Here is a 27,425-nt window from a genome sequence, read left to right as displayed (position 1 = left end):
AACGAAGTGACGGTATAATTTTATTACATTATTTAAGTCCATGTAAAACAAAGACAGTCATGATAAATAGGTTACACAATTTACATGTATTTATATTTTCTTCACCACCCTTAGAACCAAATAAGATTTTCTAAAAATTAAGAATTGTTGATTTAAGTTTAACATGTATTTCTCCATTTTAGTTCAAATTAGCTGTTCAATGAGTGAAATCAGAAACCATGAATGTTTTTTTTTATTCACAGACAGTAACGAATGAGTTCAGGATAAACGTTTAAAGCTGCTTCAGTCTGTTGGTCAGTCAGGTTTCCATGGAGATCGATGGTCCCAGAGCTGAGGCAGGAAGTCAGAGCTCAAATGAAAAACAATCTTAAAAAGTAAACAACCTTCAGATGACAGAATGCATAAACTTATACTTAGAATTATAAGTGCCTGTCCGTTACTTTTGATTGAATCGAACTGTAGCATTAACACAGAACAGTCACTCTAAATTACATGAATTAAAATAAATTGTCATGTAGTGCTTCCAGTTGATTTACTGACCTCGTTATGTAGGTAAGAGGCACACAGAGAAATACCTGCAAGTGTAAGAATGAGGGTTTGAACCATTATCAGTGATTCATTTATAAAATGGGAGCAGTGGGGGGAAAAAGCTGAGGAACCTTAATACAAAAAGATATTTGTTTCCCTTTTACGTTGATTCACGTTAATACTAAACGCCTAAAAGGCAGAAGCTTACGTCAGAAAGCACTTGGTCGGAGGTTTAAACGACCTACAAAGCCACGCAGGTCCCAACTTCTGAAGGAAGTCCAACCGTCAGAAAATGTAACATAATGAGAGTTTGATGAGGGAGAAAACCGTCTGAGGTTTCTCTGAACTCCTGACTGGAACCGTTTATTTAAAAACACGACGACGCTCCGCAGCGCTGAGCCTCACTGCAGAAGTTCCTCCCAGGAAATGGGCTTGGAAAAGACCTCGCGCTCCAGCCAGAGGTCGTAGTTCATCTGGAAGTCCTCGGGCAGGTCGACTCGCTGCCCCAGGACGCTCTGCAGGCAGTTGTCCACAGGAAGGAAGTCTGGGTTACTGTGGCTCTTGTCGTAGCGGCGGCTGTTGAAGCGCTCGATGCTCGCCCGCAGGGCGCACTCCTCGGCCTGGAAGTCCCAGGGACGCGCGTCTAGATCTGACGCCACAAACGAAACAGGTTTAGTCTGACTTGAACTCGGTTAGGCCTGTCGCGATGAGCAATAAATCAGTTAATTGCATGATAAATTAAAAAGAGCTCAATAATTTCCATTTGCATAGTTTATAATTTTTCTCAAACGTGATCATTCTGGTGCTAATTGGTAATGGCATCATAATGTTGTTGCATCATGATGCAACTTACTTGAAAATGGTCTCAAAATAACAGTATTACTGTTTATCGCAATAACTTCTGGAATAATTTATCCTCGAGCAAAATTGGAAATTGTGACATGGCTCAACACAACTCATTGAGAGCATAACAGTTCCTATAAAAGTATTCACCCCCTTTTTAATTCTTTTACAGAGCAATCAAGATCAAAAAGATTTGGCTTTTTTTCTTAAAAAAAAGAAAAAAGTATAAAAGTAAAAACTGATATTTGCAATATAACATAAAAAAAAAATCATTTTGGGAAAAAAAGAACAGAATTTGAAGAGTTTAGAAAAGAAGACTGGTGTAAAACTGCTGCGTCCAGATGTGCCTGACTGAGATCTTTCCACCAGACTCTCCTGTAATTGCAGCCAAAGGCTCTTCTATGAAATACTGACATGAAGGGGGCTGAATATTTATGCAATCCTTTATTTTATGTTCATATTTTAATCCCAGTCAGGAAAAATCAGTTTCCACAGTGACATTAAGGGATTTTTTTGTGATTTTGTTTTTTCATCAAAAAAGGTGTTTTGTTGATCATGATTGATTTGTAAAGGCATTAATAGTGGGTGAATCTTTTATACAAGCACTATACAATCAAACATATTAATATTTAAAGTGTAAAAAAGCAACTAAAACATAACCAACCAAATTTGAAACAGTGTTTTGTAGACTGTAAGGCGGGGAAGTATTGGCACAGAAACCATTAAATACGTTTAATGTAAATTGTATTGTGTTTATTCTGAAATCTAACCATTTTCTGACATTTTCGGAAATGTGTGGTAATTTTCCAGAAACTATAGAAACATTTACTATGTAAAAGTAACAGAATAATGTTACTTTCAGGAATGTATTGACTAACTCTGAATTAAATTTTTTTTTCCTTCTAACTGAGCAGCTGGAAAATTAAGAATTAGTGTCATGAGAAAAAGAAAAGAAATATGAAAACAAGTCAACCTGGCATATTAATATATTAATAATACATTTGAAAAAAAAAACTAAACAAAAGCTTTAATTTAGTTCAAATCAGACGAACACTCACCGTTTCCATAAGCCCAGTCGTCATTGAGACGATGTCGCACCTTCTGGTAGATGGCAGACATGGTCTTCATGTTGCTCTTCCTCCACTGTCGCCCCAAGTATTTGGTCTGCACTTTGAGCAGTTTGAGGACATAAAGCTGCATCATGGCCTGCTTGACCTTCAGCGCCCTCTTCAGGATGGGAGCCGACTTAAAAACGACTAACATCTGGAGGAGAACGGCCGATTGTAAGGACACGTGTAAAAGTCGCGTCTGGCTGAGCTCAGTGCGATGGCGACTCACCATCGTTCTGGAGTGTTTCCATTTGGTTAATTTGTTCAGGATTCGGAGCAGGTTAATACAAGAGAACAGGTTCCTCCAGCAAAACTGAGTGTTGTCTCCCGCTTCCTGAGACAGCAATCATTCAGGGTGAAACTAAATGCCGGCATCCTGCTGAAATTAGAGTGCTAAAGCTACGGCTGAAGTGAGAAAACTCACCAAACTTTCTGCGGTTAACTCCGGCAGCTCATGGACCACACAGTACGGAAAGTCAAGAACTGAAATGCTGATGAGAAAACATAATGAAAAGGAAAAAATTATTAGTCTGAGAAGCTTCCAGTCAACAGGACAGGTGCTTAATATCTAAAAAGGACAGATAAAAGTACCTGTTTTTAGCTGTGATGTAAGACATGATGTTCTGGTTGAAAAACTTCAGGATGAGCGGGATGCAGTTGGCAAAAACCAGATGCTGAGCCATGTACTCAAACTATTTAAAAAAAGACAAAAAAAAAACAAAAAACGTCCTTTTGTTAAAATGAAAAGAGTGTTTCTCACATCAAAAGCACGCCAGAAACCAAAACTGAGGTGTTCCCACCTGGTAGATGTGGTTGAGTTTGAAGTGTTTCAGAAGCAGCAGCAGGATGGCAGAGATGGCTTTAACAATGATTTCTTTGTGGCGATTCACATCAACGCCGAGTTTCATGCTCTGCAGAACCGTCGTCCTGCAGCAAGGAGAAAAACTCCAGTATGGTTGAACCCCTCTCATGCTAAAATATTAACTTTTAACTTTGCTCTGTCTGCCCCTACAGATGCTCGTCATCAGATCATGTCAGAGACTAATTTAGGTGCCCATATGTCTGCAGAAACCTGCTGATATTTGCTTGTTTGGTCAGTAAAGTCGGGTTATTTCAGTGTTCAGTCCACTTACGGCATCTCCTCCGGCAGCACATCTGCCAGAATGTTAATGGAGTCTGTTTTGGCTTTAGATGTTGGAGCGGCAGCGAGCAAAATCTTCAGCAATGCAATCTGACAATCAGAGAGACAAGGAGGTGAAATGTCACTGTTAACAGGCTTTAAATGATCAGAACCTTACATATAATAATTATGACCAGCAAAACATTTACATTTCCAAGTTTAACGTAACTGTAATGTTAGTAAAGGACCTCGGGGAAGTTGGCTCCTTTGTATTCCTCAAATCAAAGCAATACAAAGTCAATAGTTTGTGCTGCAAATACTCTGCTGCCATCATTTTAAAAATATTAGAATATAAAGGGGATACAGAGTTTCACAGCACCCCCTGGTGGCCACAAACAAAATATACGACCCAATATTTCTTTGGTGTCCAGCCCATAAACCTTTACTAACAACTTTAAATTATTAGTGGGATATAAAAAATAATAATTTCTGCACATCCAACAGCACAATGCTCAAATACACATGCACATTTGTACATTTTTAAATTCACCAACTCGCTTGCATATTTCTCTGAACTGAAGTACATTCCTTTGTATAACCACACGGTATTTATGTTTACATTATTTATTCTTCATTCTACTTTATGATTTATCTACTTGTTTTGACTGCCTGTCTCTTTGCTGCTGTTGCACAGAAATGTTCCACATTGTGGGACAATAAAGGATATTTATTAATCTATGCTAAATATTTGATACCAGCTTAAGTCAAGTTTGGAACAAATGCACCAAAAAAACAAACAAAAAAATAAAAAAAAACAGCTTTGGTCAAAATGTTAAGATTTTCATCTTGATCAGTTCTGACCAGTGAATGAACAACTCAAAAGAAAACTCAAAATTTGTGTCATCTTCAGATAAGTGAAAGCACAGCATTCATGCTCTACAAAACAACAACACTGTTCAGTGTGGACGTTGTTACTGATGGGAAGGAGAGCATTAGCAGTTTCCTTTTGTTAAGAATGAACCCAGAAGAAATAAAAAGATGCAAAAAGGAATTAAAATGAATATAAATACAATTGACTTTTTAAAAGGGACACTTGTCAGCTAATAAATGTCATTGTTTTTCCTTTGTAAGGACGTTTGCTTCTCATTTAGGTTACCTTTAAACATGAAGTAAAACTCAACTAGCAAGCACTCACCATGTACTGAGGCAAACTGGGAAGAATCCCCTGATAAAGCAGCTCGGTGGCACACATCTCCACCTCCTCTTCGCCCTGAACACAGGAAATGAAGAAAGGAAGACACGTTAAAGCTAACACTATAATAGAACATTTTACAGTTTCACTCCCACTTACCACAGACAGCGGGGTTTTCTGATATTCCTCCTCCTTTGCCATCTGTACCTCTGCTACAGAAACATACTTATGCTGTAAAAGTGGGAAGAAAATGTTAAAAACAAACAACTCCAACCACATTCGCACTGATCTACCACGCATCACGTTGCAGTACCTGCTTCAGCGTCTTGATGCTCTCGTGGATTGGCCGGGGTAAACCAACCACTGTATCTGTGTCACTGCAGAACAAAAACACAGCTTTATTATGTCTGGAGGGCTGCAACTAAAAATTATTTTAGCAATCAATTATTCTATTGATTAACTGGACCAAAAAAATTAATGAATTCTGCAGATTTTTAATTTAAGCAATCCGTTTTTATACAATATTAGAAATACATTAAAAGATGCAAATAAAATAATTTAATTCCTATTTTAAATAAGAAAATAAACATTTTATTGCCTACAATACAATACTAGTAAAATACCATTCTGTACAGTAATTGATTAATAACTGGGTAACTAAATATGATTAATAAAAGATTTTATTTTACAGAATTTAAACTAGGTGAAGTTAAAACTGCGTCACTAAGTAGTTCTGAGTAAAACATATGTACAGAAAATGAAAGCCTTATTCATTTTAAATCAAAAATGTGCTTATTTTTGATTGATTTCTTCTCTGAGTGGGATGCTCTTTGAGTATACTCCAGCTAACGATTAATCAATTCATGAATTAGTTGACAACTATTTCAATAATCAATTAATCACAAGGAATTTAATTAATAATTTCTGCCTAAACGTCTGCATCATGAAAACCTTTCTTTCTTTCTTCCTTTTTTTTTGTACAAACTCACCTTCCCAGTGTGTAACCAATGAATTTACTTCTACTGGATTCCAGAAAGTTTTCGATATCTTTTTCCCTGTTGGAGCAAAAACATTAATAGCATCAGTATTGTCTCATGAAATGCAAACACAGCACAGACGCTGCGAACCTGAGGGATAAAACAAATACAAACATGAATTAAAATGTCTGTGTTTGTCAAAACACAGACATGCTGTACCTGACTTTGGGAGCCCACGGTAACCCTTTAGGGAAGGACACCCTCTCTGACGGAGGATGAGGGATGGGTGGAGGCATCGCCTCGTCGCGTTCCAGAGGGAACGTCTCTGGCTCCAGAGAGTTATCGTTGTCATCGTTGTCGTCTTCATCCTCACGAGAGTCGTCGGCCTTGTAGGGATCCTTCTCGTTGAAGGCATCCAGGTTGTCTTGCTTGATCAGCGCCTGAGAGAGAAGAAAAGAAAAAAAAAGCACTCATAGGAGACTATTGAACCAAACGGCAGCCAGACACAGTGCCGACAACATAACAGTGAGCTTACTGTAGGTTTTTGACAAATGGTCTTAAGTTGTTTGATTGGAAAAATATCAATAGTCAGACATTCAATTCAAAAAGACTTTATTAATTATTAATAAATTAATAATGCTCTTTGGGGTTTAAAGATCATGCAATCTGTCATTATAGATCCTCCGTTCGTTTGCAGACAGCAGCAGTAACATCCAGGAAGACGCAGATAATTACGTCTAGACTCCAATCATTGTTACTTAAAACCAGAAAGCTAGTATTGGTCACTGTGTGATGTGACTGGCTCAGCTGGAGCTAATGCCAGATCACTAATCAGTCATTATAGTCAAAACATAGTATATTCATTTAGAAATAAATTTTTTAACGTGTTAAAAATGATGCATGCTTAAATGGGTATGCAATTATGAATGCACAGTGGTTGTAGATGTGAATATAGGAAATACTGAGAAAGACTGTCGAAACCAAGTTAACATGAATAGTAACTTATTTAATGATGCTACAGATGAGAGAGGGGTGTAAAAATAAGTTGATACTTCTACCTACTCCTTTGAATGTGTAAATATATTTCAGCCTTTGTTTTAAATTTATTTACTTTGTTTATTCTTTTATTGCGCTACGTTCAATGAACTCAAACTTAAAGTGCGTAGATTATGAAGCACTTGTGTGAGTTAACTAAAACTCTGGAGAGAACATTTTATGAGTAATATTATCAACAAGTCATATCAAAACAGAGATGACGTGAGCTAGTGGGTCATGGCACCCAGGTTTAGGAAAAGAAAGGACTTGTGTTTGTTGAGGAATGACAAGTAATTAAGTTAAAACAAAAAACATTTTAAAGTTTCCAAGTCTATCCCTAAAGTGTCACTCTTTTTGCTTGGTAATCGTAAACAAATTGAAGAAAAAAAATGTATTTGTTCATTACTAATTGCTCCAGACCTTTGATCTCATCTAGACATCAGATGTGGACCTTTGAATAAACGGTTTGGAAACCTCTGGTCTACATGGTTTAGCTTAAAGTCCGTTTTCGGAGCTGCGGCAGTGTCTACCTTATGCTCTCGGCGAGCTCGTTTCTGCTGCTGCTCGATGAGATCGGACGCCGACGCCGGAGGAGACGCTGCCCTCATACTGCGAATGACTCGAATGCTGTCCTCTGGGAGCGGAGGGAGACCCAGCTCCTCACGTTTGCAGACCTTTATGCTCTGGAGCTGCTCAAACCCTCCCAGCGTGAACTGAAACAGATGAGGAAGAAGGATTTTCCAGCACAATCCGTCTCTTCGCACCGGAAGCGGCCCGGATCGGTTTCCTCTCTCACCAGTATGCTCTTCCACAGCAGCAGCAACACCTTCTTCATGGGAAAGTGTGGGGCGTGGCCGCTGCAGAACTTGGTAACCATTCCAAAGAGCATGACGGAGATCGGCTCGTTGTTGAACAGAGGTGAACCTGGATTTTATCCCCAAGTTGTAATTAGCTTCCATGGGAAATTTTCAAACACAACCTTAAAATGATGGCAGCTCTTCTGCAAATGTTTACCCAGTTCAGCTCTGAAGGTTTCCTTCATGATTTTCCATTCAGGCTTGTCGGCTGGGTCGTCCTGCTGGATCGTCTCCACCATCAGGTACATGATGTTGAGCAGAACTCTGAGGTCGGTGCTGTCAGCGAGGGAGATGGCCGGCTTTCTTACCGCACTGCTGCAGGCGGCGCTGTTACTGAACAACAGGAAACAGATTGCTGTTATTCAGCGGAACGTCCTGTCCCCTCAAAGCCTCGTCAAAGCTTGACTTTTTTTATTTTTTTCTTTCAGGGCTCTATTTTCAGCTTATCGGAGGTCAGGTTAGTTAAACAGTCGTTGCTCGTACTCGATCTCCATGTTGAGAAGTTCCACCAGAGCAGAGAAGGTTCCAACATCCAGCAGCAGAAATATGTTGTATCTCATCCAGTACTGAACCTCAGCCTCACAGCTGCAGTCTGCAAAGGCACCTGAAAAAAAAAAAAACAAATCCACCAACGTGAAGGAGAGAAAAAAATACAGATGTTCTATGGCTGAATTCATTCGAATAATCTTGATTAACCAATTAATCAATCAAAATTATTGTCAACTAATTATTTATCTACCAACTGTTAAATAGTGTGCATGAATTCAAAATGAGCCAACCGCTGAAAGAAAAACACACTCAAGGCAGTCAAGGTGTCAAAACTGCAAAAAAACAACAAACACATTTAGCATTTAAGATAAAAATATATATATTTGCCTCTAAAAATGTTCTACCCAGAATTCCTTACGTTCTGAATTTGAACCGAGCTTCACCTGGTTTAAATTCTGTAAATAAAATTCAATAAAAAAAAACAACTAAGCAACATTTACTATCCAATAATTATTCAATTAACTCAAAGATTGATCATCACATTACTCTGAGTTAATGCTAAGTCAAGCAGAAAGGTGCGAGTTTTTCACATGACTGGTAAAGCATTTTCTTAGCTGCAGATGAATTACTTGCAACAAATAATCTACCATTCAATAAAGTAACATTGTTGTATTTTAGGCAATAAAATGTTTTTTTTTTCGTCTTGAATTATTTGCATTTGTTTTATCTCTAGTTTTATATAAAATAAACTTGAGATCGTAAATAAAAAACCTACAGAATGTGGCAATTTTTCTGATTGATTAATCATCATAATAATTGATAGCTACAACAATAGCTAGTTGCAGCCTGAGTATATTTTTTATTCCAAACAACGTAAACAACTTGCACTGACCCTGAGCCATGTAGAGGATGGCTCTGGCAACCTTGAGCCTCTTCTCACGACCAATGACCTCCAGGCCGTCCAGCAGACGCATGGCGTGCGCTCTGTGCTGAGCGGCATCGAGGTCCGTCCACTTCTTATCCGACACTGAGGTCCAGCCAAACAGAGAATGCAACATTATAAAAATAGCTTCAATTTATAAATGGTAGTTTGAGGAATAACTACCCACCATGAGCTCTGAATTCCTCCTCAAAGCACTTCCTGTTGAGGGCAAACTCAGGTCCTTCGGTGTAACTGTAAAGCTCTGAAACATTTGCAAATAAATCTTATTAAAAAGCTATAAATGTATGTAAAATTAAGTTTTGAGTGCTGAAAAAAATATCCATCGAGATTTCTGGAAGATCAATCAATCTATCTTTATTAGCATTGCACCATTACACAAAACAAAGTGACCAAAGTGCTTCAATTTAAGATATGCATTAGCATGAAAAGAGAATAAAAGCACAACATACACACCTGACAGCTCTGTAGCCCACTTATCTGTGTCAGAATACTCAAACTCAAGATCTGGAGACTCAGACAGGCCCTGTGAACAACACATAGCAGCTTGCATCAATCTGATGGATGGCTTCCAAAGAGAAATCAGTTCATTACCTTTTTTTTTAATAGTGTACCAGATAACACACAACAAGAGTCTTTTCAAAGATCGTCAAAGGATGTTTGAGAAATTTAACAGACCAAACACTAAGATAAAAAAATATATATCTAAAGTATGTGTGATAACACAAAGTTCATGATCTTAACAGCCGATCAGCGTGAGGCAGAAAGCTGTGCAGCAGATTGCTGGTTCTGCTTTTGACGAAGCCGATGGTAACAGTTCAAAGCATTTGAGAGACGAGTGTGACAATGTTCAGAGTTTGAAACAGATCCTGGGCAGAGGATAGGGATGCTCCAGTGAATCTTTCAGCTCCTCTTGCCATCACTGGCAGGGCTCTTCTGTCTGCTATACTGCAGCTGGTGAACCGCACTGATATCAATAAGTTACCAGCTGTGATATTAAAATAATCTTACTCATGTGTTCACTATATCCAACATCTATTATTTTCTACAACACCACTCAGGGGATGGGTCAGAACAAGAACCCTCACTCCACACCATCAACACTGGTCCTCAGGGACAGTCTCTTTATTTTTTTTTAAATGGTTCTCTGGTCCGGGCTGCACAGTGGTGCAGTTGGTAGCGCTGTTACCTTGCAGCAAGAAGGTCCTGGGTTCGATTCCCGGCCGGGGATCTTTCTGCATGGAGTTTGCATGTTCTCCCTGTGCATGGTGGGTTCTCTCCGGGTTCTCCGGCTTCCTCCCACAGTCCAAAAACATGACTGTCAGGTTAATTGGTTTCTCTAAATTCTCCCTAGGTGTGAGTGTGTGTGTGTGTGAATGGTTGTTTGTCTTGTATGTCTTTGTGTTGCCCTGCGACAGACTGGCGACCTGTCCAGGGTGAACCCCGCCTCTCGCCCGGGACGCAGCTGGAGATAGGCACCAGCAACCCTCCCGACCCCATTAGGGAAGAAGGGTGTAAAGAAAATGGATGGATGGATGGATGGATGGTTCTCTGGTCCAGTGCACCTTATTAACATGACTGCATTCCTTTCTCAGCATCACATCAAGTGCATTAAGTGTTACTGACTTCATTCATTTAAATTCAGCTGTGTGTCGGAAGGGAAACAACCTAAACCAAGCAGTGCAGTGGGTTTTGAGGACCAGATGTAGAGAAACTCTAGTCTTAATGGTTAATTTTCCTTCATGTTTCAGGTTGTTTCCCTGCTTCATAACACCTGATTTCATTTTATGGCTGATAACAGGCACTCATCTGAATCAGATGTGTTAAAGCAGAGAAATATCTTAAACATCTAAGGCAGTATGCCTCAAGGACAAGGGTGGGCAAACACTGGTTTGGATGTTTCCCTTTTGCCACACACTTGAATGAAATAAGCATACTTATCCATACCTTACTGGCATAACTAGGGAAGTAGTAGTACTGATAGATGCAACAATAATCCCGTTATATTTTACCATTTCACATAAAGGTTACCCAATATGTTTCCTGTTAGAAGGACACTACTCCTTATAGATATGAAACTAGATTGCTATGTCAGATGTCAAAGTAGAAAACGGCGTAAAACGTGAAGTTAATTTGATCCATAGCAGTTATGGCCTCTAATAGCATCTAGCTAACACCAGCTAGTTAGCGTTTAATATCAGAAACACCGATAATAAACGGTACCGATTACTTAAAAGCCAATGCCCGAAACGACACACAGCTGCCACCTATTTAAATTACTTGAAGTTTCTCGGTTCTGATATTAAAATGATCAGTTAGTCCAACTAGATCGAGCTAGCTGTCGTTACTAAAGCAGCAGCAGATCCAAAGGCCTACGTTTGTTTATCTCTGAAAAACCATGATGCCAATGAAGATTTTTCTCTACTCGTACCTCTGAGTCTTTCCTTGGCGTTCGAGGGAATTCACCTCTGCCTCCTTTATTTGGTAGCATCGCTCTCTGTTTATTGTTTACAGGAAGCCCACCACCATTCCCACCGACCTCCATAATTCATTTGCAAGAGAAGTAAACTCTCGCGAGATGAAACGGGCTCTGCTGGAGTTTGCTTCTGACGTCAGCATCGCACGCTTTCTCAAGAAGAATGTGAAAATACTTCAAAATACATTACAAATAATTTTTTACCAAGCAATTATACACCAATATTGCATACAGTTTTGTATTTACGACTAATAAAAGTGATATGAAGGTCACGTTGACACTTGCAGGAAGTGTGTGGAGGAATAATCGAAGTAAGGAAGTTTTCAAGAGTGAACCGTTTATTCAGGACAGATGCAGAACAAAATGCAGATTTATGAAATCATTCAAACTAAACTACAGCTTGTGTTAAATGCAGGACATTACATGATTAGGGATCTTTAATTCAAATGTGACATTCTCCTTTTAAATCACAGTGTGACTCGACATGACAGTAGCTGGGATTCACATTCATTTGTGTCAATCATAAAACACTGTTAATGTGATTATAATTAGTCAAAGCAGATAAATTGATTATAGACACGTTTTCAGGTGCTTCAATGAAAATAAAACTATCTGCTCTCACAATAAATAAGATGGGAAAATCTACCATTTCAAAATATTCAACATGTTAACAGTGTGTAAAATAATTTACATTTATGAGAAAGACTGAAAACAATTAAACTGGGCTGCTAATACAGAAAATTAAAATTCCTTTAGACTGACGAAAGGATGAGGGTTTTGGTGCATAGCTGTCACACTCTGGAGGAAACTAACTCTGTTTTAAATGCAAATGACTAAATGAGTTACAAGGCACTGTCAACCAATAGTCACCGTGGTTACAGTACTCATTTTCTCTAATTCCTTTGACTGTCCCTGAATCTGATTCCATTAAACCTGTCAGTGCAAACAAGTAAGCACTTCACAGAAGCTCTCAGTTATTCCTCAACAAACAATGGGTGAAACGAACTCAAATCGGCTAATTAAAAGGTGAAAACATTAATAACAGTAATTATATCTTATTGCAGAAGAATATTTCTAAAGGGTGAAACCACAGTGTAAACATGTTTACCATGACTTTAAAAGTATACCAAACATAAACGGACAGTAATATAGTCAATAATACGGTCATCACAAAGTATGGCAGTATATAATGCAGGCAACTGAAACGTGTTGACGAGTTTTGACAGGACAACAACCACCAAACCCTGCAGCTTTATCAAAAATAATAAAATTAACAAGTAAGTTATGGCTTATTGTTAGAAAGAGGCAAATGTCATGAGGATTTTGTTAGATGACACAAAGTGTAAAGAAAGATTTGGTTACAACTGGCTGTAAAGAAGTTTGGGGTTTTTTGCAAAGCATTTTATTTTTTTTTATTCTTCCTGTCCCAAAAAATTAATCAAAATCACAGAGCCACCTGCTCCATAAAATAAAACCCGTACTGCAACAGGTCTAAAGAAAAATATAACTTAAATATATATATAAATTCATTCATTTAAATTCTGTAGGTTTTTTATTTATATATATAAATATAACTTTTTAAAGACGGCTCTATCTGCTGCAGAATTAAAGTGAAATATATATCTCTAAACATGAACTTTTATCAGGTCAGATGAACCTAACACAGTATTAAAACTCTTCTAGTATTTATTTAGTACCATTATAAAAAGGGCATTTTTTTAAAACAAAATGTTGTGACTAAACAAAATACTGAAAATCAGACGAAATAAATCTTGTAAGAAAAATATTTAGATTATGCAAATGCCCTTAGGTGAAGAAAACATAACTGAAACAAACGTTTTATTCCAGGGATGATAATCCTAATTATTCATTGTGGTAAGCAGGAACCATAATATTACTAAAGATTGGGGCACTTCTTCTCCCTCTCATGGAATGTTTCTTGTGAATAAATGTTATTATGTGAAAAGAAAAAAAATAAAGCAGCACTGAGCTATATTTGGCCACTAGGTGGTAGAAATATTAGAAAAGTTTTTATTTTTAAGTTGCTATGGCTCATCTGCAAGCAAGCCACACTAAATATACCCAAATAAAGCTTATTTTGGCTACCTTAAAAACACAAGTCCAGCAACAGGACGTAAACTCACATTTGGTCCACTTTGAGCGAAAAATATTCCCCACTCATCGTTTTAATGGCAGCGCACATCCCAGAAAGTTTTCACACGGTTTTATGCACAAAAGTGACTGAAAGAATCAAACACCCAGTTTAAGGTTCAATAAGCTGAAGGAGCTATTAATTGGTGCATTCCGAGCATGCATATTTTCAGAATGAAATCTCATACAGTAATCATATACATCTAAAAAAATAATAATAATAAATTGGCTCTCTAAACAGGTTTATCTCGTTTTTAGTTCTTTGTCTTTCACCACACTAGCCCTCTGTTATTTGGCACCTTTTACTGGAAAAGCTCTAAGTAGCTCTCAGACAGGAACCAGAAAGTAAGGAAACACATTCAATACATCTATCAGATGTCCAAGTGCTGCAATTACTACATTAACCTTTTGTAGCCAGCTAAGTGCCACGTGCATCGTTTATAGGAAGCAGCATGTCAGATGCATCTAAATATAACTTGTTCCTCCTGTGAAAAGTATAAAATTCAAGAAAGATAAATCTATGTGTTGCCAGGAGATCGGCTAATATCAGAAATATACAGATCCACGTAGGGCTGGTCCGGACTGTGGTGGTGGCAGCCTAATACCTGTGGAGAAAAAAACCCCAAAAAAAACACAAAAATAAATTTTTTAAAAAGATTTCAGGAGGTCCTATAAAATATTAATATTGATTTACATTTTAACACACATATTAAATACAATTCTGCAGTAATCCATTTAGTATAAAAATGTATATTCTACTGATTTTTGTGTCAACTGGATGTAAAGTTGTCTCATTGTCGAGGACACTAGGCTAGGCTAGGCTAGGATAAGCATCAAGAAGAAACATTTGCTACTGAATAATTTTCAAAACATTGACTCTATTAAGATATATAGTTATTAGAGGAAAAGCTTTAAGGAAATGTTTTAACGTGCGTGTGTTTTATCATTTTAAATGTGCAAAGTACATAAGTACCTGTAGTAGTTTGGCTTGAAGGGGCCATTTTTATTCAAACCCAGATACTTTGCCTGCTCATCTGTGAGTTCTGTCAGATGAGCATCAAAAGTGGCCAGATGCAAACTGGCAACGTACTCATCTGAAAAAGAAAAAAACCAAAATGGCTTAGGGAGACAGAATTCAAAAGACTCAATGTCTGAGATGATTTCTATGGGTGACTTTTACTGCAAAAAGTCAAAAGTTTACATTCTCGATTTGAAAGCAGGAATTTAATCTCTACTTTCAAAACTTATAATTGTGCACTATAAACTTCTGCTCCCTTTCAAATATTCTTTTTTCTTCAAATTTTTGTTGTTGTTCTCAAATTTTCTACTTCTTGCACAGATATTTTCTTCTTGTGCTACAAGCTTTCTCACTGCAAAGATCAAATCTGCGCTCATAGGCCTCTCTTCCTTGCTTGTAAATGCAATTACCACAAAATAACCAATGATCTCGTCAGAAGGATTTCACAGACTGCTCTGTTCTGTTTTTTCTGGAGTAACTAGAGAGATAGCAACAAGCCTCGTGTTTCAGCTATAAACTTGTGATCACTTCACAGCATTTACACTGTAAAACTGAAGTTAATCGCTTCAAAGTTGAGAAAAGTTGTAACATTCCACCTGTCCATCTAATAAACCTTAACAAATAAGGTTTTATTCAGTAAATAAAACCTGTAAAACATGTCCCAAAGGCACTTAAACTCAAAACTCAAAGAGCAACACACTGTCAAAAGCCTAACATATTACACTGAATAGAGGCTTTACTCACTCTATCCACAGATGCCTATAAACCTTTTAATAACGTTAACTGTAATAGAGTTTACTTTACTGTAGAAAATTAATATATGCTTGAATTAAGTTGGGGGGGAAGAAAAAACAAACTAAAAATGCGTAGAACTTTACATCAACAAAACTCCACCTAACAAATTAAAACGTTCCTGGAAAATGAAGCACAACCTCCCTATTACAGACTTCTCTGGTAAATTTCCACCCTGATTAGTTTTTAACTCTGGTAAATGCAATGTAGATGCAGGTGGTTAATAATGACCAACAACACTGCCCTGGTTCCTGGAAAATGTGCCTTACGTTGAGTTACTTTACATGAAGCTATCAATCTGACCAAAATAACAAAGCCTGTCCGTTTGGTAGACAGATGTAGAAAAACAATTAATTCACTCTACCTCTGCTGCTATTGTGTAGCTCTCCTTGCAAGCTTCTAAAATGTAAACACAATACTGTCACACTTTGAATCCTTACCCATTTTTTTGGGAAGCAAGTACACGTCTTGTTTGTAACGTCCCTCTGGAGCATTATACAACTCTATAAGGGCCAATGCCTGAAACAGAGACAACTATTACTCACACGATCATATCAAAAATGAAAAAATGACTACAAATCTGGAATTTAATAAAAGCAAGAGGCAGGAAAAAGGCGTCAGGGCTATAAAAATGGCCATAATTTAGTGCCCTGGTTACTCCGTCATTTCCAGGGCGGATCAAGAGATTACGAGCCATAATTGCAGAAAATGGAAAAAGCCTGCTGCAAATCCTGTGTGCTCTTCCAGCTATTATAAAGCAGAAACATAAATCCACCAAACATAAAGTTTGGCTTTTACAACCATTTTACCTGAGTGGTGGCTGTGATGGAAAGGACAAAGGTGGGAACAGTGGAGCAGCTCAGGTTCAATAGGCGCCCCTGTGAGACATGACACCATGTTATTAGCAGAGTTTGCATATCATCGATATCACCAACAACAAATTTATCCATAAGAGTAAGGAAAAGGACAGGACAAGACATGTTTTATAAAACATCCTGCTTAGATATAAGCTATTTCATCTGGTCAAGTTAACATCCCCAGATATATCTCACAAAAAGACAAGCATGCCATTGATAAGGATATGACAGTCCTAAGACTTAGTTATATTTATTAAATCTGTAGTTGTAAGATGTAATTCCAATAATCAAAGATGAAGCCCATTACCTCAGCCAGCAGGATAACCCTTTTGCCATCAGGCCAGATCACATGATCCACCTGAGAGCGGACTCGTTCCCACGTTAGCTCAGGAGTCCGTAGACTGGCCTAAAAGTATCAAAAACAGGAGTCACTCTGATCTTTAACACAATCCTTCAAATATCTTTATGAGTTACACAGGTTTTAAAGCAGCAGTTTACCACATCAATCTCAGTGTTTGAGTGTCCCATGTTGCACACAATGCAGCCATTTTTCATTCGATCCAGCTGGTCCCTGGTCACCACGTTTTTATTCCCTGCAGAAAGGCCATTTTAATCCATCATCCACATAACAGCGTACAATCAAAGGTCAGCAGTGCAAAGAGCCATTAGCTGAAAAGCCTCCATAGTAAATTAAAAAGCACAGAAATATAATCCCGTATCTGTGCATTCTTAGGAGAACATCAGTATGACTTTAGAGTTGGGTTACCAGTGCATGTGATGATAATATCGACCAGGCGAATGACCTCATTCAGCTTGACGACCCTGAATCCATCCATGCTGGTGAGAACAGAGATTAGTTGGTCACATCAGGGCGGTATCACATATCCACTGACATGCAAATCAATTTAAGTGCAGAGCAGAGCTCCCCAGTGTGCTGTTTTGTTGTGTGGGAATTAACTGAACAATACTGTCCAACTATGTTGAGAGTAACTAGTATAATAAGGTGTCCAAGGTTGAATTTATTGCATAAATCACACAATTTTTAGGTGTCAATGACGTTCATTTAAATTGGCTGATTTCTGGGTAATGACATGGCTTTTAAGAATTAGCCACATATTTTCATTGGGGCTTCAATAAGGTCAAGGCCATTACAAAAGTCTAAAGGGTTTGAATTTTTTTTAATATTTATTTAGTGTTGTTTCCAGCACTATATACATTTTTTTTCACCTGTAGTTTAAAAATGCCAAAGTAAGTGACAGCATTTGGTTTTCCGATCCCAAACATACATTAAAACTCCTCAATCCGTTGAAAATATAAGATTAACAGCCATGTTTGTGTGAGGAAACCAACCATCTCACATTAACTCCACCGGTTCTGATAATAAGTGGACAAATAAATTAAGTGAAGGTCTCACCAGTGCATTTTCTCTAGTTATTTTTAGCATCTTTAAATGCTTGCTATTAATGATGCAGTCTGGCCTGTGTGTCCACAGTATGTCAGCACATTTAGCACGGCGATCATTTAAATTCATCTTCTCCTCACCAGGCTTGCAGGGCACAGATGGGATCAATCTCTGTAACGTAGACGACAGCTCCCAAAGCCTTCAGAGCTGCAGAGCAACCTTTTCCAACCTGAAACAAAACCACATCAGGCAAAAAAGCTGTTGCTTTCAATCATAAATATAAAAAAAAAAAAAAAAAACTGCTGTATTTAAACTATGAAACTCAGTTTTCCCAACATTTGTTTTACATTATTAAGATTAGATAGTCTCTTGATATTGCAAATTGTCTCTCACCTCACCGTACCCACAAACCACCACCTGCTTTCCTCCGAACATGACATCTGTGGTTCGCTTCAAACTAAACAGATAGGAGATGTAAAATTAGCATATTTATTGGCAAAGAAGATAAACTACCCGGAAGATCGAATATCCAAGTAGTCGGAAATATTACTTGACGCAATCTGAACCGTATTGTTTATCACAGCTCAAACAAATCAAGGTATTTTTTTTAATGGCTTATTTTCAATTTTGAATAAAAACAATTTATGTTGCATCTGATGATGTTGCGTTTATTGCCTAATTCATGCACAAAGAAAAAACACTACTATGAGACAGCAGTTTAACTTGCAGATAATTAACCAGCAGGGACAGTGAATAGAGGTGTACAAAGCACTGATCCAGTTCAAAGATATGCTGACCATGTTAAAACACAGTGCACTATACCATGAGAAATACAGCAACGTGTTGTTAATGTACACAGAATATTCAATCTGTAATTTGACGCAATCCGTAATATAATCCCTTCGGCCACTGGTGCAACAAAACAAACCTTTAAAATAATAATACCCAACCCATTTTACTCACCCATCCAAGATGGACTCCCTGCAGCAGTACAGGTTGTCAAACTTCTGCTTTGTCACAGAGTCGTTTACGTTCATGGCTGGAACACACAGCTTCCCCGCTTTCGAAAGCTGGTACAACCTGGATAAAAAAAAAAAAAAATTAAAAAACACACATGAAACAGGTTAGCAAAAATCTAAACATGTTCATAAGATTCATATCTAATTTAAAGTAAATGACCTGTGAACTCCAGTAACACTCTCCTCCACAATGCCTCTGATCTTCTTGAAGACATTTGGATATTTCTTATACACCCAGTGTGTCAGGTCTCCACCATCATCAAGGATCTAAAAGAGATTTAAAAGTTTTCAAACTGTAATTAACTGTTTCTATTGGTCATGTATATATTATTATCAAACTGTCACTTCATGAAGGGATAAAAATGTTTTCCACCCACCATATTGGCCTGCCAGCCCTCAGTGTTGACACAGCGGTCAATACACCACCAAAAGTCATCCTCAGATTCTCCTTTCCAGGCAAACGCAGCCACGCCTAAAACATCAGAGACGGAAATGATATGAAGCTTTTCCCACAGAAAACCCACAAAAAAACATTGTTGTGGGTTTTCAATCTCTTTAACCCCCAGAACCAACAAACCTAATGGTTAGATTTCATTTTCTACTTTATTTATAAAGCCATTTCAAGTTCAAGTCTGAAATGATTTTTTAAAAAAAACAACAACATAAAAATAATTTAATTATCACTGAATTACTAAAATAAAAATGTAACAATTTTATTTGAAAAAAATAAAAAAAATAAAATTTTTATTTATGTTTATTAAATAAACCTAAATAAAAAATCATATTATTTACTTTTCAGCAGATACACTAAATAATTATAAATACAATTAGTATAGGTTACATTAAAAAGAAGAGTTTTAAGATTTGTCTTGAAAGCTCAGACATTTTCAGAAATTGTATTTTTTAGTTTACATTTTTCCACTGCATGTCAAAATGGACAATAAAAATGTGTAATTTTTCAGTTCAAACTGCCTGAGTTCATGTATAGCTCCAATATCAGGACATGATGTTAACGCCAGTTAAACAGCAGTTGACATTTGCAGATTATTTTCCACAGAGTTTAATAAACAGCCCCATCTTGAAGAAGATGACGCACACCAATAAATTACTAAGACAAGCACCTAGAAGTACATAACCCCCGGAGAGTACTGAACTCTACTTTACCAGAACTCTGAATGTTTTCTCTGGGCATTTAGTGCACAACATTTAGACAGTTACATAGCAACCAAGGATAAAAAGGCTCAAGCAGAGCCAGTCTCGCTCTAAATAAGAATACTTATGTGGTCCAATCATCTCTGCAGGGCTCAATGTTCAAGAGTTTGCCATTTCCAAACAGTAACCTTGGTTTTAAATGACATGAGATGTTCCCATTACAAAGCAAAGCTTTGCTCAAAAGGCGCTAATAAAGGACACGAAACATGTTATGAACATCATGGCTGTAGTCAAGTGGAAGTAAAATATAAAAAGGATCAAACTGTCAAGTTAATGATTGATATTTATAAGATTACATGTTAGCTGGCTCGATAGGAGAATTGTTTTCATCCTCTCTGCTGCTTACCTCTCTCTGCCAGGGCAGCAGCAACTTCATTCTGCGTTGAATAAATGTTACAAGCAGTCCAACGGCACTGAGCTCCAAGAGCCACCAGAGTCTCAATCAGCACCTGATGAGAACCACACAAACAGGAATGTGACATGCAATATGTGTCATCTAAAACATTATAGTGTGCATCCAAGCCTCTGTTAAGCCACTAAAGTTTGATATGAGGGGAAAAAAAAAAAATCATCTTACTGCAGTCTGAGCAGTTATGTGAGTGCAGCCCACGATTTTGGCACCCGCTAAAGGTTTCTCACTCTGTGCCCTCTTCCTGAGTGAGATCAGCGCCGACATATCTGAACAACATAACAAATAGTGAGTGGGAGAAACAGAAGAACAGATGATGCTGAAAAACTCGTAGTTCTCACAATATCCCTCAGAGAGACGGTTATTTCTACATGCACTCTGTTAAAGTGTGTAACAGAACCGGGTCGGAAACCCTTTTGTCCTCAGAACTGTCTAAATTCTTGAGGGCATTTTGGTCCTTAATCGATGGAAACGGTCAAAAGCAAAACTCGGGTAAGGTGGTGTTGTTTAAACTATACCCAGGAAATAATAAGAGGCCCAGTGTGCCAAGAAAATATAAACATTACTCTACTACTAATAGCCTGAACTGATGACATTAGTCCTTATGGTTCATGCAAATTCTTCCCGTCCTTTCTAGATGTTGCAGCTTAAATAGAGACTTTGTTATTCAGTACAGCCTGTTTGGCACCAATAACCATTCTTAGTTACTTAAATTGGATTTTGTGCCCATTCTGTTACTCTGTTTGAACGGTAGAGTCTAAGTGTCCGAGTGTGTTGCTAATTGGTCAGCAGTTTTGTTAAAACGCAAACAAACATCTTATCTTATGGTGACTAGTGAGTTTATAGTTAAATAAAACCACCATTTCCCATAAAAACTGTTTAATCTATGGGTAACAATAACAATTGTTGATTAATGGTGTACTAGAGTAAAATTAGTTCCAATCGATTAACTAATATCGTCCGCTAAGAACTTTGTTTAGCGTTGTAGTTTGGTCGCCATCCACAGGAGGGCGTCGCTGGTCACTCTTCAGTCAATATTTAATACAGCTGGCCCCAAATAATGTTAAAATTTAAGTTGCATTTTTAGTTATATGAAAATATTTTGTCAATCTAGTCATTGAAAGACAATCTGACTTCTTGATGCAAAAAAAAAAACCCTGAAGTTTTTAAGAAAATGGTTGGTAATCAACTAGTTTTAGCCCATGTTTCTCATGAGAATAATTGACTAGGTGATTCTTATTTTCAAATCTGTTGTTAAATGGTGTAATAAGTGGTCTGTATTTAATGTTTTTTGTTTGTTTTTTTAAGAAAAACTCTAACCAAGAAGTTCATAGAAACTTGCACTGTCTGGTTTCAAAAAAAGCACATCAAGACAGATTTTCCGTCTGCGTTTTTGATGAGTCAGCTACTAGTGAGCTGCTCAGTTCACTGTGCCTTTGTCATGCGTTACCTTGTTCTGCTATCTCAATTTCACGTCTCCCGAATTCAGCCTGCTTGATGTTTTTCACGCAGAAGTCACTGCTGCCCTTCGAGTTGACTTGTGTTTTGTCCCGAGGCGAAGTCTCGTCATCTGAGCTATCAGTGTAGGACGCAGCTGAAATGAAAAGACATATAAATGACAATATTTATGATATCTTAATGTTGTGTATGTAGTGCAATGTGCATAAAGTGAACTCTTGCCGGAGCTGTAGCTGTCAGTAGAGGACTGCGAGATGGAGCGGGACAGGGAACGGCGGCCTGTTTTGGTGGGAAACCTGCTGAACTCCTGTTTTTCCTCAACGAACTGAATTTGCTATAAAACAAACAAAATAACTGTTATTTGGTTTAAACTGATATGATATGAAACAAATATAAAGTCAGCACAAAAAAAACCAAACAAACAGAAAAGCAAAAGGATTTTATTAGACAGAAGAAAATGCAGTGGGATTGTTTTAAATATTTTGTGCGATGGTGTTGTAGTTTCTCTAAAACTGAATGAAGTCAGATGGGTTTGTTTTTCTTGTCGCATCACAATTCGTTTATGGCTAGTACGCTTCTCTTTTCCGTTGCCAAAAATAGATGCTTAAGCCGCCTTTGGAAATTTGGTTTTGGATGTCCAACTTACACTGCTAGTGAACAACCCCACTCAACTGCATTGCTATGAAAAATGTATGCATGTTGCATAAATTAGTAAACGTTATGCTTATAAAACAAAGCAGTCTCTTTTGCCATGTCAGCTTATTTTTTTTCCCAGCTGTGATAAAAAAATAAGCTGACATGGCAATTATGCACAAATGTGCTGCTGTGAGAATATCTGCCGTTATATAACATTTGTGCCGTCTGACTGAGAATGTTTGGATGGATGGATGGAAATAAAAAGGTGTCATGTTTTTGACTTCATGCAACTATTTGTGTAATGGATCATTTTAATAAGCTGATCCCATTACCTCTTGGGCCACATGTTTCCATTGTTGATAGAAATCAGCTAAATAGATCTTTAAAGAAATCTTGTTGTGCATAACAAATTTTTTAATTGTGTAACTAAGGTTATGACCACAGACTTCAATGCACATCATTTTATTTATTGTAGACCAACACAAAGCAGCACATAATGTTTAAATGGAAGGATTTTTTTTTTTTTATCTAAATTATTGACATGTATTGCATTTTATATTCAGTCCCTTTAACTCCTGTATCCCCAAAATAAAATCTAGTGTAAGCACTTGCTTTCAGAGTCATTTAATTTGTAAAGAGAGTTTACCTGGATGTAATTTAATCTCAGTTTAAATCCAGATGCTCTCTGAAGGCCTCAGAGGTTTGTTAGAGAACATTAGTGAACGACTGAGAGGATCAAAGAAGGCAGCAGACAGGTCAGGCAGAAAGTTTAAAGCAGTTCGGTCATTAAAAATATCCCACGCTTCGAACATCACACGGAGCACGGTTCAATCCCTCACCCGCAAATAAAATGTGAAAAACACAAACCTGTTAAAATTAGAGAAGCAGTTCAGAAACCCCGGGAAATAACAGAGGAGCTGCAGAGCTCCACAGAAAAATTATCAGTTGTACATTCCACAATTTCAGAATGGAGGAGTGGAAAGATTGTTGAACCATGTAGTCCACATGGTTCTAAACATGTAGTCAGATCACACCAAATTCATGCCATGCTTTTTATATCTTTGTTTTTAAAAATGCATCAAAATAATGTACCTCCCACTTCACAATTATGCAATACCTTGTATTTGTCCATCAAACAAAATCCATATAAATTTGTGGAAAACATCAATAGGTACAAATAGTTTTGCAAGGAACTGTATATACCTAATAATATTTGCATTTCTGCATTGTATGCTTAGCTTAAGATAATAGTCAGATTCTGAATGTTTGAGCTTTCAGTGACTGTTACCAAGGTTTAAAGCAAAACAGGTCAAAGTGACAAGATGCCATGAAAATAGGTCTAGAAAATAAAGCAATGTAATTCAGTCACACATTTTAACTGAGATGAACATATTTTTCCCTGCACTGCTCTTTGTGTTGTCAAATACGTCACCAAACACATAAGTGCATAAGACATAAATCACCATCTTAAAAATGGGATAAAAATGTATCTCATGACGGTTAACAGCGTTGTCATTTGTTCCAGGAAATTGTACGTTTTTCTCCTACAAAAGCATAAGCAAAACTATCCAGTAAACTGTGACCTCAAATTCACAGATTTTATTATTTGTTAAGCTGTTTTCAGGGAACAAAAATACTTCCACTTCAAAAAATATCTTACTCTTTGGCTATACAAACGACTACTAAAGCACATTTAGCTATTGCTGCAGAGTAACAAGCCTACTTAAAAGAAAAAGAGGATGTGAAACAGTGAAATTAAAACAAACCAGAAACTTTGACTTAGAACTCCTGGGCTGAGGGCGTTGGACCTTTGATTTAACTAAACTTCTTTTCCCTTGGGGTATACCTGCTTTTCTCCACTTCCGTCTGACTTTAATGAAGCCACAGGAAAGTCAAACTCCTCCCTGTTCCTTTAAAATGTTAGGTAACATCTGACTTTTGGGAAGTTTACAAAAGAACAAATGGCCCTGTTGTTTCAGTGACCTATAAATATATCAATTATAGCAGTTTGTTTAAAACAAAAACCAGCGCCTTGCAAATGAATTAAGACACAATGATATGAAGTGGAAAGACAATTATACATGTTTTTCTTCTTTTATTTTTTTACAAATAAAAATTTGAAAAGTGTGACTTCCATTTGTTTCTAGTCCCCAAATATTTTTTTAAGATCCACAACAACCAATTCAGATGTAACCTAATTAGTAATTGGAATTATTTCAAGGTTTGGACATCTTACAACCACAGATTAATCCATCTTCTGAAAATGACCGACAGAAAGTATCCCAAGACATGTCCCTCCACCTAGACGAACAGATTGTGCAAGGAGAACATTAATAAGTAGAGGAGGTAAAAGGGCCCAGTGCGTCTCTGGAGGAGCTGCAGAAATACCACAGCTTAGATGGAAAAATCTTTTGATAGGATGACCTTTAGTTGTCAATTCAGCAAATCTGGACTATATGAAAGAGTGGTAAAAAATAAAAACCATGACAAGGCATGAGTGAGGTTTGCCAAAAGCCATGCATGGGACACAAATAATGTGTGAAAAAGGTGGCCTGGTGAGTAGAGACAGTTAGCAATGGGCTCAGTGGTCTAAAAAACTAACACCCTGAACACATGGTACCCATGGTAAAATATTGTGGTGGCAGTAGAGTGGTGTGGGGATGCTTTTCTTCAGCAGATACAGTTTTGGAGACTGTAGTTGAGATTTATATTTCCTCAGGATTGCATTCCTAGACATACAGACAGAGCTAAATTTTGAACGGCTTAGATTATGGGTTGCATGAGCCAATCATGCTTCACGAAACACTTTAAATTTGTGGAAGACTAATCTCAAACTTAAGAATTTTGATGTTCAAAGCTGGTCTTTCACAAGCCACATCACAACGATCAACAGCTCTGCATATGCCAAATTTAATCAAATACATGAAGTTCGCGGTTTAAAGATACAAAATAAGAAGCAGTTCAAAAACCATGAATACTTTTACAACACATAACGCGAAGAGCGGAATAAACAGACTAGATGCAGCCACAAACATTTACGTGACAGCAGACAGCATGGGCACAGAGTTGCCATCTAAACGTCCTCCATGGATGCCGTTAAACTGCACGTTAATGTAGCTTAAGAAGCCTTACCTTTTTAACTGGTTTGTGAGTGGGCACAGCGCTTAACACCGACGACAACTCTCCCATGTTAATTTCGCTGTTCTTGCTCACGGTCATGGCTGAATATTTTTCCGCGACATTTTCGCTCTCCTTCACTTCTTTGCTCGCCTGCTTCACCTCAGGTTTCGCATCCCCGGCTGTCTCGGACATGTTGGCAGCAGTGGAACCTTACCTGGACCGAAATACAACGACCGCTGAAGTAACGAGGTGAGCTAACGTTAAATATCCTAGGCTTCTGCTGCTACTACTAGCTGCTCACTGTTCAAAAGAGGGCGGAAGGGAGACTTTTATGGTTTACGACGTTAGAAAAAAAACTCCAGTAATCTATATTAATAGCAAATAATCTGTGACTGACTTTGGCTTGGAGATTAAAATAATCTTTATGTATCCAGTTTGGTTGTGTAGGCAGTGTCCGTGCTGTTTCCCTTCTGACTCAACTGTCACCTGGCTGAGAAACTTTGTGGGCAGTTACTAACAGACTTGCCGGGGCGTGTCGTGCGTGAGGACGCCTTCACATTAGCTGGGAAAACAGATTTATATAATGTCGACGTTTTATTTATGTATTGTGTTTTGTTTTTAGTTTATCAAATTTTCTACCAGAAATATTTTCATACTACTCGTAACATTAAATTAATTTAGAATAAACATAGGGAGTTACATGCCACTCTCTACATGCAATCTACGTTGTTCTCGTGTTCTGACTGATGAACTGTATCAAAATTCCGTACTCAAAAAAATCATTTAAGTATCCGTTTGTAGTCATTTGCATACCATGCTGTTACGCCAGAAGGAATAGTAGCACGGACAAAAAGAATAGATAGATAGATAGATAGATAGATAGTGTTGAGACGCTTATCCAGGGTCGCACGTGTACTCATGCACATACAGCTGTATTTCACACATAGTATGTTTCATTTATGCACAGAGAGCTTTTGGAGGAATGGAACTTGACCTTGCATGTTTCACTTTCAAACAAAAGGCTTTCAGTAGAAGTGAAACTTAAGCTGACACCATGATATCATGGCATTCCTTAGCTGACGTAGTTCATCAGACGACCAATAAGGCGTGTCTTAGATATAAAGAATGGATCGTCCGTTTTTGATCAGATGCTGTTTAATCCCGGTGTATTCACGTCACAACAAATTAGCCTGTGAGGGTAAGCGTCTCTTTCTTTTTAGCGCTAAAAAGAATAAAATAAGTAAAGTCTGATTATTTGTGTTTGACTGATTTTCTGCACGTGTGATCACATGCTTCCGATTCATCGATAATACATATAGATCAACAACTTGGTAGCAGAGGATGGTTGCATGTTGACACACGTGCAGAGTTGTGCAGATTTGGCCAGCCGTTTGGGCTGCTGCGGCCCGGCCGGACAGTGTAACAGCGTTGGGCCCAAAAAATCTAGTAAGGAAACTTTTTCCTTGAACGCATTTGCACTGTCTGTTGTGGGGCTGCCTAAAGTTAAATATCAGACGTAGTAATTTCTGTGGGGTTAACGGAGTAAGCTGATTTGTCGGTGTGTGTGTGTGCGTTCGTACTGGCGTTTGTTGTGCTTCCGTTTGTTAGTCAAAGTCTCTCATATTCATAGGAAGTTAATTAAAAACAAAATCAAATAAAAATATAAAAATAATAAAATATAACAAAAAAAGTTTGGTGATTGGCTTATTTAGTGAGAGGTGGCCGTCTCCCCCTTGTGACACTCACACACACTTGGCAGGTGTGCGGGTGCGTCGGACGCGACCA

At 37.8% G+C, this 27,425-nt stretch overlaps 2 protein-coding genes across 3 annotated transcripts; both read right to left on the bottom strand.

Annotated features, from left to right (window-relative positions):
• Nucleotides 1–7: 7 nt before the first annotated feature.
• On the bottom strand, nucleotides 8–11,678 carry strip1 (striatin interacting protein 1). Its single transcript, XM_044123208.1, has 20 exons — nucleotides 11,522–11,678; nucleotides 9,547–9,616; nucleotides 9,260–9,334; nucleotides 9,043–9,177; nucleotides 8,145–8,265; nucleotides 7,819–7,994; nucleotides 7,601–7,728; nucleotides 7,335–7,517; nucleotides 5,989–6,209; nucleotides 5,782–5,847; nucleotides 5,106–5,169; nucleotides 4,952–5,023; nucleotides 4,796–4,870; nucleotides 3,614–3,711; nucleotides 3,281–3,407; nucleotides 3,072–3,172; nucleotides 2,905–2,971; nucleotides 2,710–2,814; nucleotides 2,430–2,634; nucleotides 8–1,177 (listed from the first exon to the last, which is right to left on the bottom strand). The coding sequence occupies exons 1-20, from the start codon at nucleotides 11,633–11,635 to the stop codon at nucleotides 930–932; spliced, it is 2,451 nt and encodes an 816-aa protein (XP_043979143.1). The 5' UTR covers nucleotides 11,636–11,678; the 3' UTR covers nucleotides 8–929.
• Nucleotides 11,679–11,886: 208 nt separating this feature from the next.
• On the bottom strand, nucleotides 11,887–26,192 carry LOC122834619 (S-adenosylhomocysteine hydrolase-like protein 1). 2 transcript variants are annotated; one of them, XM_044123202.1, is made up of 18 exons: nucleotides 26,038–26,192; nucleotides 25,653–25,854; nucleotides 22,107–22,218; nucleotides 21,877–22,020; nucleotides 20,595–20,695; nucleotides 20,364–20,466; nucleotides 19,183–19,277; nucleotides 18,966–19,072; nucleotides 18,750–18,866; nucleotides 18,180–18,243; nucleotides 17,927–18,015; nucleotides 17,151–17,221; nucleotides 16,883–16,977; nucleotides 16,692–16,790; nucleotides 16,337–16,405; nucleotides 15,968–16,046; nucleotides 14,691–14,811; nucleotides 11,887–14,322 (listed from the first exon to the last, which is right to left on the bottom strand). In XM_044123202.1, the coding sequence occupies exons 2-18, from the start codon at nucleotides 25,830–25,832 to the stop codon at nucleotides 14,316–14,318; spliced, it is 1,653 nt and encodes a 550-aa protein (XP_043979137.1). In that variant the 5' UTR covers nucleotides 25,833–25,854; nucleotides 26,038–26,192; the 3' UTR covers nucleotides 11,887–14,315. The 2 variants fall into 2 exon arrangements, with proteins under 2 accessions (XP_043979137.1, XP_043979136.1); XM_044123201.1 differs by having other exon boundaries at nucleotides 25,653–26,141.
• Nucleotides 26,193–27,425: the final 1,233 nt, after the last annotated feature.

This window comes from Gambusia affinis, linkage group LG07, assembly GCF_019740435.1.
Source record: "Gambusia affinis linkage group LG07, SWU_Gaff_1.0, whole genome shotgun sequence".
NCBI lineage: Eukaryota > Metazoa > Chordata > Actinopteri > Cyprinodontiformes > Poeciliidae > Gambusia > Gambusia affinis.
This window is presented reverse-complemented; position numbering and strand designations above follow the sequence as displayed.

Bases quoted from the DNA above. Each gene is read 5' to 3' on its own strand.
- strip1 (XM_044123208.1), bottom strand. From the start codon at position 11,635: ATGGAGGTCGGTGGGAATGGTGGTGGGCTTCCTGTAAACAATAAACAG. The intron at 5,170-5,781 runs GTGAGTTTGTAC...TTTGTTCTGCAG, and splicing joins ATTGGTTACACACTGGGAAG to TGACACAGATACAGTGGTTG. The intron at 3,173-3,280 runs GTGGGAACACCT...TTTTTTAAATAG, and splicing joins AACTCAACCACATCTACCAG to TTTGAGTACATGGCTCAGCA.
- LOC122834619 (XM_044123202.1), bottom strand. From the start codon at position 25,832: ATGTCCGAGACAGCCGGGGATGCGAAACCTGAGGTGAAGCAGGCGAGC. The intron at 20,467-20,594 runs GTAAGATGATTT...GGTTCTCATCAG, and splicing joins ACATAACTGCTCAGACTGCA to GTGCTGATTGAGACTCTGGT. The intron at 16,791-16,882 runs GTAAACTGCTGC...TGATACTTTTAG, and splicing joins CAAACACTGAGATTGATGTG to GCCAGTCTACGGACTCCTGA.